The following is a 13,064-nucleotide window of genomic DNA, read 5'->3' on the forward strand; positions in this document are numbered from 1 at the left end:
AGTGGTTAGAAGAGTTCTCCGAGTCTCAACTTCGAGGTGGGCCAAGGGGCTTGTCAGATCATTGCCCTGTAATAGTTGAGGACAGGAAGATGACGGTTGGTCCAAGGCCGTTCAGAAGCCTGGACTCGTGGTTCACACATGAGAGATTTCTCAGAATGGTAAAGGAGGAATGGAGAGGTCTGGGGGACAAACAATTTCCAGATAAATTGAAGGCTTTGACATTTTCGTTGGGAAGATGGCATAAGGACAATTTTGGTGAAATGGATAAGAAGATTGAAAAGTTTGAGGAAGAATTCAAGAGAATTGATGATCTGGTAAGTAATGGAGTGTATGATGGAATGATGGAGGCTAGAAGAAAGGCGTTGGTTACTTGCTGTGAGAGATGGTATGTGAGAAAAGAAGTACATTGGAAACAGATGTCTCGGTCTCAGCACACGAAGGATATGGACAAAAATACAAGGTACTTCCACAATATAGCATCAGCAAGAAGGCAGAATAATAAGATTGATGCACTGGTAATTAATGGCAGACGTGTCCGGAATCAAGCTAGAATAAAGATTGCTATCAGAGATTTCTACAAAGATTTATATCATCAAGAACATTCTCCTATGGTGGGTTTCAGAGATGGTTTGGTGGAGAAGATAGATGAGCAAGATGCTGTGACTATAAAAGTACTACCATTGGCCGAGGAGATTCGAGAGGCTGTGTGGGACTGTGAGTCATATAAGGCACCATGATGTGATGGGTACAACATGAATTTCATTAAGAGATGTTAGGGTGAGATTGGGGCAGAATTCACGGCAGCAGTGTTGGGGTTCTTTCAGACGTCCAAGCTACCGGCGGACTCCAATATCACTTGGGTGGCGCTGGCACCCAAGTTCATTGGTGCGGAGAAAATCAAAGACTTGCAACCTATTAGTATGGTGGGATGCATTTACAAGGTTATATCCAAGGTCTTAGTTAGGAGGATGAGATCAGTGATGTCAGCGTTAGTAGGGGAGACTCAGAGTGCATTTGTAAAGGGAAGGAAAATACATGATGGGGCACTTATCGCATGTGAAACGGTAAACTGGCTCAAACTAAGGAAAAAGGAAGCAGCAATAATCAATCTAGATTTCCAAAAAGCCTATGATAGGGTCAAGTGGAGTTTTGTGGACATTGTGCTGCAAAAGATTGGGTTCGGACAGAAATGGAGAGCATGGGTTATGGAGTGTGTGACCACTGCTTCTATGTCGGTTCTGATAAATGGTTCGCCATCTAAGCTGTTCAAAATGGAAAGAGGCTTGAGACAAGGTGACCCCCTTTCACCCTTCTTGTTTGTTCTAGTTGTGGATGTACTGCATCGAATGATTGGAGAGGCAGTCAGGAATGGACGGATATCACCTTTGTTGGTTGGAAAAGGCAGTATAAAATTGTCACACCTTCAATTTACAAATGATACTATTCTATTCTGCCCACCAGAAGATGAGATTATTAAGAATTACAAGAGGATGCTGAGGTGCTTTGAGTTGATGTTAGGGCTTAGTATCAATTTTGATAAGTCCAGCTTGATTTCAATCAATTGTGATGAGCAGTGGGCCCAGTGTATGTGCAACTTGTTGGGTTGTAAGCAAGACACTCTTCCAGTTAAATACCTTGGAATCTCTTTAGGTGCAAATCCGAGGTTGGTGAAGACCTAGAAGCCTATAATAGACAAAGTGGAGGAGAAGCTCAGTCTGTGGAAAGCTAAGGTGTTAAATAAAGTTGGAAAATTGGTGCTTATCAAATCAGTCTTAAATAGCTTGTCGGTGTATTATTTGAGTCTGTTCAAGATGTCGAAAGCTGTTGCTGAGAAGTTGATTTCATTGCAGAGAAGATTCCTGTGGTGTAAGGAAGATGGTCGAAATGGTATGGCTTTGGTAAGATGGGAAGTGGTGCAGGCTCCTAAGAAGCTAGGCGGTTTGGGAGTTGGGGATGCTTTAATTCGAAACACTGCTCTGTTATTTAAGTGGTGGTGACAGTTTGCAAAGGAAGAGTGCCCGTTGTGGAAGAAGGTAGTGTGTTCCTGCCATAATCTGAACACAAATGAGTTACTATCAACTCAAGTACTACCTACTAGAGGAGGCCCATGGAAGGATATTTGCCAAATACATATCACGAATCAACATATTAGGGATAAGATGGTTACAGGTTCGCTGAAAGAGCACTTTTTAAGCTGGACAGAGGAACCGAGGAGTAAGGAGAATCAAGGGCAGCAGTTGAGGTGCTTCTGTGCGATTCTCTGAAACATCTGGATGGAAAGAAATAGGAAGATCTTCCAAAATACAAGCAAAGGCGTTGAAGAAATTATCAACATGACCTTCATTAGTGCTAACGAGTGGAGTGGTGTGGATCCCTTTTGTTGTTGATGGCTATGCCAGAGATGACTTGGGGATCGGTTTCGTGTTGTTATTTTTAGTTATATTGGATTGTTGGATGGCCTTGTTTGCTCCACCTTGTTGTGTTGAGCTTTTGTTTTAAAAAAAAAATAATAATCATATTCAATCCTAATTTCTCAATTCAATGGAATGATGATACATGTTAAATTAATTGATTAAGAAGTTTAAAATTTTAATTAGTAACAGATTAAAATTGATTTAAAATTTTTTTTTTTTTGATAAAAAATGGGGCTCCAGGGCCAAAACAAAACAAACTAAGCTTTTAAAATTCTAGCAAATATGACTTTCTTTTTATCGCCATCCAGAAAAGGGGCAATAAAAGAGGGTGGAGTGATGAAACGATGAACACCCACCGGGAGATTGTGGGCGTGCTTCGCCAGAGCATCTACGCTAAAGTTGGTCTTTCTGAAAATGTGGTTGACACTGAAATCTCCAGAGTTGGCTTGGAGATCTTTAATGGCCCAAATAAGGGAGGTGCAACTATGGAGGGGACTTGAGCTATTCTGCAGCTTCACTGCACAGGTAGAATCCGTCTCCATCCTTACTTTTTTTAACCCCATTTCAATGACAATCTTAAAACCTAAGTATATGGCCCATAATTCTACAGCTGTAATAGTGACTTCCCCAATATTCATCATGAATCCTGCCACAACCATGCCGTTAGAATCTCTAATTAGCCCGCCACACGCACCTGAATCCCTTGCTTGAAGAACCGAGCCGTCGACATTGACCTTGTACCATCCTTCATCTGGCGGTTTCCATCTGACTAGAACAGAGCAAGAAGCTTGGAGGATGTCACTGCTTTTCTTAGTAAGAGCAAGAAGAAGATCCATTTCGGTCAGAGAAGAAGATCCCTGTGGTATTGTTCATTTCTACTTTTTGTTCACCCATCACAGAAGGTAGCTACTGTAGCTACGTGGAGGAGGAAGCAAAAGTGGAGCAGATAGAGCTGTCAAGGATCAAGTGTTCATCAAGGGCCAGAAATCCTTCTTGGGGACCAAGTCAAGATGGAAGGCTCAGATTGATGAAACTTGATGAGAAGGGATGAGAGAGAGGTAATTGCATGTTGGTCTTTGCTTTCGGTTCCCTCTCTCTTCTCTCTGTCCGAACCGATTTTGAGTGTTGAAGAAGAAGAAGTTGGCTTGGTTGAACCGTTTCAACCTTGGAAGCTTCTCCTTCTATAATAAGGGTGAACGGCCAAGGCTTGAGACAAGGAGAGTAAGCACAGAGTTCTCATAGCTACCCAAGCTAACAGAAGTTCTTCTCCTTCAATGTGTTTCATTTTGTATTTCTTTCTTTAGTTTTGTCTGTCTAAGTCTCATGGTGAAAAAGGCAAACAGTGTGAGGTTTGTAAGCAAAAGCCAGTGAGAGGTAAAAGGCAGAGGGTACAAAATTAAAGAAAAAGCCATAGGTGTCTTAGAGGTCCTTTGTACATCTATGTGTTGTGTATTATGATTCTGTGGAAACCTCCTTACATGTTGGGTTAGCACTTTGCAGTTGAAAGTTTGGTAAGTGACCAAGTCAAGTTCAGGATTGGGGATAGATTCTAGACTTGTCCCAGATAGGAAGGGTAGTTCCTAGGGAGAATTGGTGTATGTAATCTGTATGATTATAGTGTAATTCCATCATTGTTGTGATGAAAACTGGATATAGGCTGCATTGTACTTAGCAGCTGAACCAGGATACTTCTTAGTGTGATTTTCTCTCTCTCTTCTACTCCATTTCTGTTTCTGTTACATAGGAGACAAAATTGAAAAATATCTCTTGACTAGTTACGAGACAAAAAGAAAAAAAAACTCTTGAAGCTATTTCAAAAGGCAGAAAGTAATGCTCAACAAAAAAAGGGGCTAAGATTCAATCCCCCATTCTCTTAGCCACTGATTACCATCATTCGCCAAAGGTATTTTACATTGCTTGCATCAAATAATCCATAACACTTATAATAGCATCATTAGTGATTAGTAATGTATTGTGTCAATTGAGCTCACAACTCTAGTCCACAATGCAGCTTTTGTTATACCATCTATTCCAATCAAGATTTGAAGTTAACAATTCTAATTTGTCAGGGCCAAGAAAGACAACATATATAGCAGCATATTTAAATGTGTATGATGGACATATCAGAATTATGCATAAGCTGATGAGACAACATATATAGCAGCATATTTAAATGTGTATGATGGACATATCAGAATTATGCATAAGCTGATGAGCTAACCACCATTGGCTTTGGTGCCTGTACTTGGCATAATTTTACAAATCACAAGTGATGAAGTGCCATACAAATTTATTTAGAACTTCTATTTTAGTTAATTATCATTGCTAACTATGTACTCTAATATACAGGCTTCAGCAAACTAATAAATTATCATATATGTATGCCCCTCTGGCCCTCTTTGATATCATAACTTGATTTTGTAGAGAATTTCAACCAAGACAAACATCATTTAAATCAGATTTCTTAAATTACAATATATGATAGAGAAAGTTTATTACAAAAAGCAGCAAACAAAAACTGAAACAATCACCAAAATGAAAATAAAAGACACTTGAACATCAGCCTTGGTTGTCATAGAAATCATGTTCCTCTTCCATTAGCGACTTCTCCATGTCTTCCTAATGTCAACATGCTTGATGTGGGATATTTGGTGCCAATACTCTCCAGCATGTGGCTGATAGTTTGTGTACAATTCAGGGCAATCTTCGATTCGCAAAACATCAAGGGCTGTAAGACGGTGGATGCCACTGGGGAGAGATACCAACTTTGGGCAACTCCAAATATGAAGATATTTCAAAGAAGTCATATTTAGCAGCCATTCAGGAAGCGCCTCCAGCTCGTAGCACTTTGCGAAGACCAAAGTTTGTAATGTGTTTGCATATCCCTGGAGAGAATGAGGGAAGTTCACCACCATGCTAAAGTAAATTGTCGTTAACCTCAAGACAGAGTTCATGTCCTCATGTCCATCTGACAGTTCAAAATTACCACATTCATCGACAGTGAATTGCTCTAGTTGAGGAAAATGGTTTGTGTCAAGTGGCAAAGACTTCAAATTCTTACACCTCATAATCCGCAAAAATCGAAGGGCAGACAACTTTACCCCTACAAATGCAGATTCCAGGTTGTCACAAGCATAAATATCTAAATATTTAAGCGAACCCAACTTTGCAATATCACCCTCTGGCAAGACAGATTGCTTTGAGGTTATGGATATTCTTTGCAGATTGATCAAGTTTCTTAACTTTTTTGGCAAAGTTTCAAGCTCCACACACCCACGAAGATGCAACTCTTCCAAATTTTGGAGCGTGCAAATAGAAGCAGGGAGTTTCCTTATTCTTCTGTTATTCCTGAGCGAAAGAAATCTCAAATGTTTCAATTTGCTAATTGATCTAGGTAGAGTCTCAAATGTGGAATCACGCAGATCCAAGTATCGCAAGTATATGCAAGTTGACACCCATGTCGTTAACAGATCTTCATTGCCAGCTTTCTCTATTCCAAAAGGAAATAGTATAGTTCTCACACTTGACAAGTTTAGCTTGAAAGATTTGCTAAACAAACCAAGTTCAGTAAAAGACAGATGGAGAACATTTTCTGGTATATTTGGATTTTCAGAACTGATTAGTTGGTAGTCATCGTTAGCAACATATTGTGCAAGATCATGCACCAAATCATGTATAAAAAAGTAATAGTATGTGCTTACGTCAGAAACATTTTCAAGAAAAGACCTTGACATTAATTCACTCAGATATCGATTTGCAATATCTAGTGAAGTTTCATTTTTGCTTGGTGATGGAAGCAAACCTGCTGCACGCCAAAGTGAATGAACGTCATGACTCTGAAATTCAAAATCTTTTGGAAAAAGTGAGAACATAGCAAAACATTTCCTCAAATAGGATGGCATTTGATCATAGCTTAATTTTAGTGCAGGTAAGATATCATCCTTCTTTTGTGGTAAATTCCAAATCTCATTATCTCTCATTGATTCCCAGACATTTATCTCATATTTTGAAAATAGTAAACTTGCCAACGTTCTTATTGCTAAAGGAACTCCTTTACACTTTCTCACAATTTCTTTTCCAATCATTACCAAATTAGGGTACTTTTCCTCTTCTCCTCCTTTAAAAGCCCATTTAACAAACAAAGACAAAGATTCTTCAAACGAAAGACCTTGTAAATCATGAAAAGGCACAGTACCCATTATAGAAGCAACAGAGTAACTTCGTGTTGTCACTACAATTTTACTTCCTTCAGCACCACCGGCTTTGATGAGATCTCTCAGTTCAATCCATTTGGCACGATCTTCACTCCATACATCATCCAAGACCAGTAAGAACTTCTGACCAGCAAGCTTATTTCTTAGAAGATATTGCAATTGTTCAATGTCCAAGTCTTTCAAGGTTTGTTGGACCACATGAGCATCTCCAGAAGTGGTACCATTAAGAGTAGCAGCATTGATGATTTTAATAATCAATTGCTTGATATCAAATTCATCAGACACACAGACCCACATTTTCAATGGAAAGGACTCATTTATCCTTTTATCATTGAAGACAAGCTTAGCAAGAGTGGTCTTTCCCAAACCTCCAATTCCCACAATGGGAATCACAGAGATATCTTTAGAGCCAAAATTTTTGTCAAGACTGGGTTCCATCAAGAGCTTTACAATCATTTCTTTATCATGAGCACGTCCTATGACATCAGACTCAACAACATGGGAGTAAGTCAATTCCCTCCTGTGCACAACTCGCCTATCAACTGCAATTGTTTGAAGCCCAAACTTATCCCTATCGGCCGCGACTCTGTCTAATCTCTTCCTAATCTCTTTGATTTGTTGAGCAATCTTATAGCGAAACAAAAGTTGATTAGAACTCGAGAAGAAGCCACCTACCTTGTCCTTGTGAGTGATTCGCAGTTGCTTGCGCAGTGATTCGCAGTCAACTTCATCAAGCAAGTTCTCAGCATCATAGAAGATGAGTTTGATCTGCTTTAGCCACTCCCGCAGCTCATGGTTCTGCTCCTGCTTCTGCTCTGCATCCAACAGAACAGCTTTCACATAAGAGAGACTGGTTTTCAGGTCTTGGAGGTCATCGTAGACACCAACCACCTGAGATGCTTCTTGGTATGCACGAGAAGCAAGCTTAGTTATGAGTGATTCAGCGATGCTGAAGATGAATGATTCAGCCATGAATACTTAATCTAAGAAAATATGAGAGAGTATGCAGAAGATGAACGCAGTTAGAGTCTTCAATCTTCAGCAGCGAAGTCTATAAACTACAAATTTTAAAATCCAAAGTCTTCTTGGATCATTGGATGCTAATGCAGTTTTTTATTTCACTAAAGTTTAAAGAGTTAACCATTCACATATTAAGAGATTAATGTAATTGCCGGAAACACGCCATCATCACATGAAGCAAACTCAAGTGTCTTTAAAATATTCGTTAAACAAATTATTTAAAAAATGTTAAATTAATATCACAATTCATATCATTAGATGTATTTTCAAAAGACTAATTTACAAATAGATATTCTTTTTCAATATGATTTAATTATTCGTATGAATACTATGGGCACATTTTAACTAAAATTAAATCCTTTGTTTTAATACAAAAAGATAAATAATCATAGCATGACTGATTCTGTATTTTAAATAGTTCTCATTGCTGCTCTAATTAATATCAGGTAGGTAGAGGTGTTTAGATTCAAACAGGTCCAAAAGATATTGGGTTAAGCATGATAAATATCAGGGTAACATACATAAAAATGAAGACTAAGCATGATAAATATTAAATTAGTGACCGGATGCGGTTTTTGCTCAAAATCGATCCAAAACCGCCCTGTGAAAATTATGCTTCTTAGTCCAAATTGCATTACTTTGTTATATATGTTGCATTGAAATTTCATGATCTCCAATCTAGTTCTGCTACAAGAGTGCCTTGTTTGATGAACTTTGAAGATTTCTCCTGTAAAAAAATTGTTAATGGTAATTATTTGTCATTTTTTTTCCTCTACTAATCTGGTTTAGCTTGAACTTTACTTGTGATCTTTTGCATCCCTTTCATCAAATCCAGAGAACAGTAAATGGATTGTCAATTAGTACACAACTTCAGGTTCCAATGCATATCTTATCAAGCGTTTTCATCTATCCAAATCCAAGTCAAGATTTTAATTTTCAAGTTGTGAACTTATGAAGTCTAATACCTTATACTAAATAAAACTTTTAACAATTAGAACCGGTGCAATATAATGGGAAAAGATTAAAGCATAGCAGCACATGTCAAATATGTTAGTGCTCGTGCGGTGCACCTAGTCCATAGTAATCATCACACCAAATAAAATGCTATCCAAGTTCTTGAGAAATTCCACAATTTCAATTACCTGCGCTAACTATTTACTTAAATATGTTTCAGCTAGTTAGATAAGATCATTCATGCATGTCCTTCCTTCAGATTGTAACTTAATATCTAATTTGTAGAGAATTTCTAATTGTGGCAACACTAAATCAGACTTCTTGAAATACCATCTGATAAGAGAAAGTACAATCATTACAAAAGAACATACATAAACTTGAAAAACCATCAAAGACATATAGTTTAAAACAAAACAAGAACAATAGTGTACATTATGGAAACTGAAGAAACAAAAGGCACTTTGACTCCAATCCGGGTTGTCAAGACAATTCTTCTTCATCTTCCATTAGCTACTCCATCTTCATTACTTCCTAAAAGGAAATAGAAGAGTTCTCACACCTATTAAGTTTAGATCGAAAGATTTGCCAAACAAATCAAATTCAGACAAAGATAGATGAAGAACATTTTCTGGTATATTTTGACAGTCAGAAATTTACATTTTGAGGTTGATGATCATTTAAATCAACTTCCTGTTGATGAACTTCCTGGTGTAGGGTATGTTTTACAGGAGAAATTAAAGAAGCAGAATGTTCATACTTGTGGACAGTTGTGAACGATTTCCAAGGTTCTACAGATTCAGTTGATTCTTCTTACAATAATATGATACGATAAGTTCTTTCGAGCAAAGGAAAAAAAAAAGAAAGAAGTTGCAGCCCTTCTTTATTCAAGAATATAGTCATTGCACAAACTTGTGTATTGTTGCAGCTTAGTTCATGTACCTCTATACTCCATAGCTATGTTCAATATTCCTTTTGGTGCATATAATTTAAAGGCATTGGCATCTGTAAATTCAAGATTGTATCGCTGGTTTCTTTGGTTTTTACAGACCTCACTGCAGAAGGACTATGGAATGAAAACAGGGGAAATGCTGTGGTATTATAGCAGAGGAATTGATTATCGACCAGTTGGATCATTGAGGTAGTGAAAAGCCTATCATTTGTCATTAGATTTGAGGTAGGTTAGAACTCCTTAACTTCTTACTTGACATAAAACCATTTACCTGCCTCAACATAAAAGCTTAAACTGTTAGGTAGAGTTTTAGAATTTGATCCTTGTTTGCTTCACTCTTCTAAATAAAAATTGAATTTTAGTACAAGAATGATAAGCATGTGCCTTGTTCATAATTCAAGCCCAAAAGGAGATTGAGTATTGGATATAAAATCATTCGTGTATTTTTTGCTAAAAATTCAAGTTTTTGACTATTTGGAATGGATGGTTCGCGAGTTACGCGAGTTACAATCAGAGTGTCATAAGGCATAATTTGAGTCTGACATGATATCAAATAGAAACAATCCCTAGTCGTATCACATCCTATATACTCACTCATTCCACGTGGCCATGAGCAACGATGATCCGGAAACGGTGCTGTCAATTCCACTGAAGAAAACTGATCCGGTGGAGCTGTACCTGCCGTTACGTAAGTTGGTAGCCTCAAAATACTCGGAGAGCGATGCACAAAAAGTTGAAAGCGTTTTGCAAACCCTAAATAAATGCCGCAGGGACATGGTGGAGCGTGGAGGGGACCTCTCCCTTCCCATGCAACGTGACTGCCTCATCCACTACTTCCAATGTCTTTGCATGGTTGACCCACTCTTCACCTCTCTCTCCTCCGACGCCGACGCCGACGCCGATCCCATCATCTTTGTCTGGTACGACGCCATCAACCCTGAGCATGAGGAAGGGGTCTCCTCCGAGCGCAACGCCATCCAATTGGAGAAGGCCGCTGTTCTCTTCAACCTTGGAGCCATCTACAGCCAGATTGCTGCCTCTTGCGACCGTACCACCGCCCTTGGCCGTCATCTTGCAATGGAATCCTTCAAAGTTGCCGCCAATTTCTTCTTCAAACTCTGGAAGGTTTTTGCCAAGCATGTGGTCTCCGCCACCCTCGATTTGACTGTCCAGTTCGCGGAGTTTCTGCACCACCTCTTCTCTGCTCAGGCTTCCGAGCTTGAATTACAGCAACAACTCAACAACAACCACGCCAGTTACGCTCTCCAACAACACCGATGTGACCCATTGTTTAGCCCGGTCAGTCTTCACTCTTGATTGATTTTACATTTATTTTTTCATTCTATTGATGATAAATTGATGATGATGATGTAGGTTTGTGACTTTTATCTTAAGGCAAATTATCTGATACTTGTGGTTTTGGGTGTGGCTGGACGGAAACATGACTACCGTTTTGACCAAGGCGAAACCTGGGTAACTCATCTTTCCCAGAAGTTGAACTTCTTTAAGGCGAAGGCGAGGGAGGCTGCTCATGTGACGAAATCATTCATCCTACCCAGATCCCTGCTACCTGAAGTATACTCATCGGTCAATTCTTGTGCTCTTGATCATGATGCAGAATGTGTGACTGAGATATTAGTGAGAGGGATTTGCAGGAAACCCAACCTACAACAAATATACCTTGACCTCCTCCTCTCCGAGTTCAATCCTTTCAAGATCGTCAAGGATGGAAAGCTGGTGGCTAACCCATGGGACATGCCTCCTCCTTATCCAACAAATTCCGCAATCCTCTCATCTTCGCCGTCTCCGTGGTATTCAAATATTCTTCAATATCTTCCTTTGAAGAAGAGTGAGCCCTTGAATCTCTACGAGTCCCTGCGCAATTACTTTGTCCTCAAATACTCTGAGAGCGTGGCAAAGAAAGTAGAAGGCCTTCTCGAAATGCTACAGAAATTGCGCAATGAGATGCTGCGTGATGACCTTTCTCTACCCTTTCGCCGTGACTGCCTCATCCGTTATTTCAAATGCCTTTGCATGATTGAGCCTTTCTTCCCTTTGAATATCTTACCCAACCCACCTATCTTTGTTTGGTACAATGCCATCAGCCCGCAACAGGACTCTTCTCAGCATAACATCCATTTGGAGAAGGCCTCTGTTCTCTTCAACCTGGTAGCCCTCTGCACCCGCATTGCTCTCTCCTGCAATCTCACCACCATCCAAGGCCAACGCCTTGCCATGGATGCCTTAAATGATGCTTCAAATTGGTTATCTCTACTGAGGTTTGAGTCTAAGAAGGCATCTGGCACGATTGACTTGTCAGAACCATACACCACTATGATAGGAAATAAGATTTCCAAGTTGAAATTGAAGTTTCCTCATTCCCAATCTGATGGATCATCATTACCTGGATATCCTGTATGTATAATCATCTACCTTTTTAGTTGATCTTTTCTTAGTACAATTTGATTGATGCCAATCTTTATTTGTTAAATTGTTTGATTGAGATGATGCAGGCTTCAGCTTATGCTTGGTCAATATTTGGGCTTTTAGGTGAGAATCTTGAGTCGAAGATGAAATCCTGCCATGATGAAACGGATCCGAATGATGTCACCGAACAATTTATTTTAGGGTATTGTAAGTCTCACTCCCTGCTTCAAGAGGTATGTCAACTACGATGTTTGGACCTTCTCTCTGAGGTTAGCCCTGTCAAGATTAAGGATGGAAATCTTGTGGCCAATGCAACCTTAGAGGGACTAAATTTGGCATTGGAGAACATGAGCTTGCAGGAGACACCACAGTAACATTACCATAGAGAAAAACTAAACAAGCTTTAGGAATTACCTTGTTTTCTTTTTTAATTGGATGTTGAAACTTTGTTTGTTGATGCTAGAACTCTTTTTGTGAAATATTATCCTCGCAATTTTGTTTCTTGATGTATGAATATATTCCTTCTTATTCATCACCAATTTATAGTGATTTGTATGCCTCTGGTCTTATCTTGTAGCTATTGCTAGTTATTGTTGCATATTGGTAAACTGAACTTATTGTGTTTGCAATCTCCATCAAAGCCTAATAATTTTAAACAAACAAATAATATGTTTCATTTAGAATCATTCTTATTTTTTTGTTGAATAAATCGGTAGAATGAAAATCGATCACTAGAATGAAAATAGAGAAATACTAACCTATACAACTAGATTAATTGATGAGTTAGGTTCAAGCATCTGCTTTAAGTTTTTAATTTATTTATTGTATATTTATTAAAATTAAAAATTTAAAAATTAGATTATGTACATATATATTGGATTATATAAAACAAATATTAGAATATAAAATGGAATATATGTGCACCAAACTTTGCTACTTGACTTATCCTAAGCACTAACAAAAAAATTTGGTCAATTATAGATGTAGACCTTCTTTTTATTTGTTCATGTTATTATTTGATACTTAGATGGTCATATGAATATATTATTACGCAAGACTTTGCAATGTCACACTCTGGTAAGACAG

The 13,064-nt window shown here is 38.6% G+C and overlaps 2 protein-coding genes across 2 annotated transcripts; one reads left to right on the plus strand and one right to left on the minus strand.

The window, feature by feature from the left end:
* Nucleotides 1-4,860: 4,860 nt before the first annotated feature.
* LOC112759104 (putative disease resistance protein RGA1) lies at nt 4,861-7,763 on the minus strand. The gene has a single exon (XM_025807926.3). It carries the CDS (start codon nt 7,598-7,600, stop codon nt 5,012-5,014), a length of 2,589 nt encoding a protein of 862 aa, XP_025663711.1. The 5' UTR covers nt 7,601-7,763; the 3' UTR covers nt 4,861-5,011.
* Nucleotides 7,764-10,014: 2,251 nt separating this feature from the next.
* Nucleotides 10,015-12,537, plus strand: LOC112758509 (uncharacterized). Its single transcript, XM_025807205.3, has 3 exons — nt 10,015-10,850; nt 10,926-11,966; nt 12,065-12,537. The coding sequence occupies exons 1-3, from the start codon at nt 10,161-10,163 to the stop codon at nt 12,350-12,352; spliced, it is 2,019 nt and encodes a 672-aa protein (XP_025662990.1). The 5' UTR covers nt 10,015-10,160; the 3' UTR covers nt 12,353-12,537.
* Nucleotides 12,538-13,064: the final 527 nt, after the last annotated feature.

This window comes from Arachis hypogaea, chromosome 16 (genome assembly GCF_003086295.3).
Source record: "Arachis hypogaea cultivar Tifrunner chromosome 16, arahy.Tifrunner.gnm2.J5K5, whole genome shotgun sequence".
Taxonomy (NCBI): Eukaryota; Viridiplantae; Streptophyta; class Magnoliopsida; order Fabales; family Fabaceae; genus Arachis; species Arachis hypogaea.